A 2,500-nucleotide genomic window follows, 5' to 3' on the forward strand; every position below is an offset into this window, starting at 1 on the left:
AAACTTACGTAACAGGGAGTATCTGGGGCGTTCAGGCTGTAGAGGCAGAAGAAGAAATCGGCCAAGACAAAGTTGCAGAAAGTGACGCTAATGGTCGACAAGTTCGTCGCAGGATAGTCTGAAAACCAAAGTGTCAGTGATGTGTATACAGGGTGTTTTACGTATATATATATATATATATATATATATATATTATATATATAAAAATATTATATATATATATATATATATATAATATATATATATATATATATATATATATATATATATATATATATATACACGCGCACACATATATACGTGTGTGTATAAATAAACATGTGTGTATCTTAAGGACGCACCGTTAGCAGTCCAGCCGAAACCTGATAGGTAGACTGAGGAATAAGTAGCCTTGACGTAATCCAGGACTGTGCTATCCGCTAAGCAGATCGGGAGGACTCGGGTGTTCAGTGTGAAACCGTCATCAGTAAGAGTGAGTATCGCGAGTTTGTAATCGAGCTGGTGGGGACGTGCAAGAAATATATATATATATATATATATATATATATATATATATATATATATATATATATATATATATATATACATTTATATTAATATTAATATTAATATTTATATTTATATTTATATTTATAACATACATGTACACAAACAAACAAACACGCACGCACCCCCCCCTCCCCAACACACATTTATTTTTATATACGGATATATATATATATATATATATATATATATATATATATATATATATATATATATATATATATATATATATAATAAATATCCGTATATAGACCCACAAGCATAAACACACTTTTACAAGCACAGACTCCAACACACTTCCATAAACATCCCGCACTCTTCTAAACACACTCGCAACCGCCAACGCGTATACAAGCATAAACACACAAACATAAACACTCCCACAGACACACTCTCACAGGCACAAGCACACTCCATTAAGCTAAAACACACTGCAGGCATAACGCACTTTTACAAGTACAGATTTTCACAAAATCACGAACACACACACAACATAGAGGCTCAAACGCATCCTCACATTCACTCCCGCAATCACAAGCACAAATTCTCATAAGCACAGACAAGTACACTCCCACAGACACAAACGCACTCTCACAGGAACAAGCACTCCCGCACCTAACGGACTTACTTCACTCAGAGTACTGTTGAAGTTTTCATTGATGGTGACCTCCGACGTGTAAAGTACTTGGGCCGCGGGAGTTTCGGGTTCACTAAGATCGTATTCACCAGCTGTGACTCGGACGACCACGTTGTCTATGCTGTGGGTCGTTCGTGCAGAGGAGAGAGCGAATCGGGGAGTATATGGGGTGAGGAAAATGGATGGGTGGAGGGGTTAGGGGAAAATTAATTCAATGGAGAATGGGGGGTGGGGTTAGAGAAAGAGGTAAGGAGAGAGGAGAGAGAGAGGGAGAGGGAAAGAGGGAGGGGTGTGGAGGAAGGGAGGAGAAAGAGGGACGGAGGGAGGGAAAGGTAAGGAAGAAAGGAGAGAGATGGAGAGAGAGAACGAGAAATAGCTAAACATCTTTCGCCCTGTCGTAGTCTAGTTCAACAAATCAAACAAACAAACAAAAAAATCGTTTCCAAAAAGAGGTCTTAAAAAAAAAAATCCCCCCCCCTTATACCTACCCGGTTGGAGATCCTTGGTAGAAAAGATAAGCAGAAGTAAGAACATGCTTTCTGGAGATAAGGATGCCAGAACCCCGGATGTACAGGTTGTCTCTGAAGATGTCGACGACCACGACCCATGGGATGGTCGTTGCTGCGGGCGTAGGGTTACTGATTCGCCCCGTGTACCCTGCAAGACTACCACAGATGTCATCTGCGAAGGATGGAAGGAAAGTGGAGGATTAAGAGAATGGGGAAAAAAGATCTGGTTTCGTAATGAATGATAGTTTGTTGGGATTCGTATTCCCCCCTAAAAAAAGAAAAGAATCTTATATATATTTTTTATATATTTTTTAAAAAGTAAGTCTACCCATCTAATCTCTCTAACTGTTATATCTATTATGTTTTATGTTTTTCTCATCTTTTTAAACATATTTCACTGTATCTTGTTGCACCTACACTTCACATACACCTTCGCCTACAGAGGTGTAAATTTTGTTTTATTCTACTGAGACAAACATGCAAAAAATGTAAAATACCACACCTCACTTACAGACTCTCTTTCTTTCTTTCTCTCCCTCTCCCTCCCCCCCCCCCTCCATCCCTCCTTCCCTCCCTCTCGCAAACCCGCACAAATTGCATCCGTTGTCAAAATGGTGTTACTATCACCATGTATCAGAAACGACTAATCGAACTGCACTTTTCATAACAAGTTCTTACCACACATGATTGGTGTCTCGGTCGTAGTGCTTGTGCTTGTGGTGCTGGAAGTGGTGGTAGTTGTGGTGGTCGTAGTAGTCGAGGGTGGTATTCCTGGGAAAGAGGCATTGATCGACATTGCACATGAATA

The 2,500-nt window shown here is 39.5% G+C and overlaps 1 protein-coding gene across 1 annotated transcript in view; it reads right to left on the bottom strand.

Moving 5' to 3' along the window:
- LOC119579239 (ovochymase-2-like) overlaps positions 1-2,500 on the bottom strand; it is a 17,039-nt gene that overhangs the window by 2,036 nt on the left and 12,503 nt on the right. The window contains exons 6-10 of the mRNA XM_037926976.1: positions 2,371-2,463; positions 1,672-1,864; positions 1,175-1,304; positions 342-498; positions 9-118 (exon numbers count right to left, since the gene is read on the bottom strand). Of these exons, the coding sequence (XP_037782904.1) occupies positions 9-118; positions 342-498; positions 1,175-1,304; positions 1,672-1,864; positions 2,371-2,463 (683 nt within the window). The remainder of the gene's footprint in view (positions 1-8; positions 119-341; positions 499-1,174; positions 1,305-1,671; positions 1,865-2,370; positions 2,464-2,500) is intronic.

The sequence above is a fragment of the Penaeus monodon genome, chromosome 12 (genome assembly GCF_015228065.2).
Source record: "Penaeus monodon isolate SGIC_2016 chromosome 12, NSTDA_Pmon_1, whole genome shotgun sequence".
Taxonomy (NCBI): Eukaryota; Metazoa; Arthropoda; class Malacostraca; order Decapoda; family Penaeidae; genus Penaeus; species Penaeus monodon.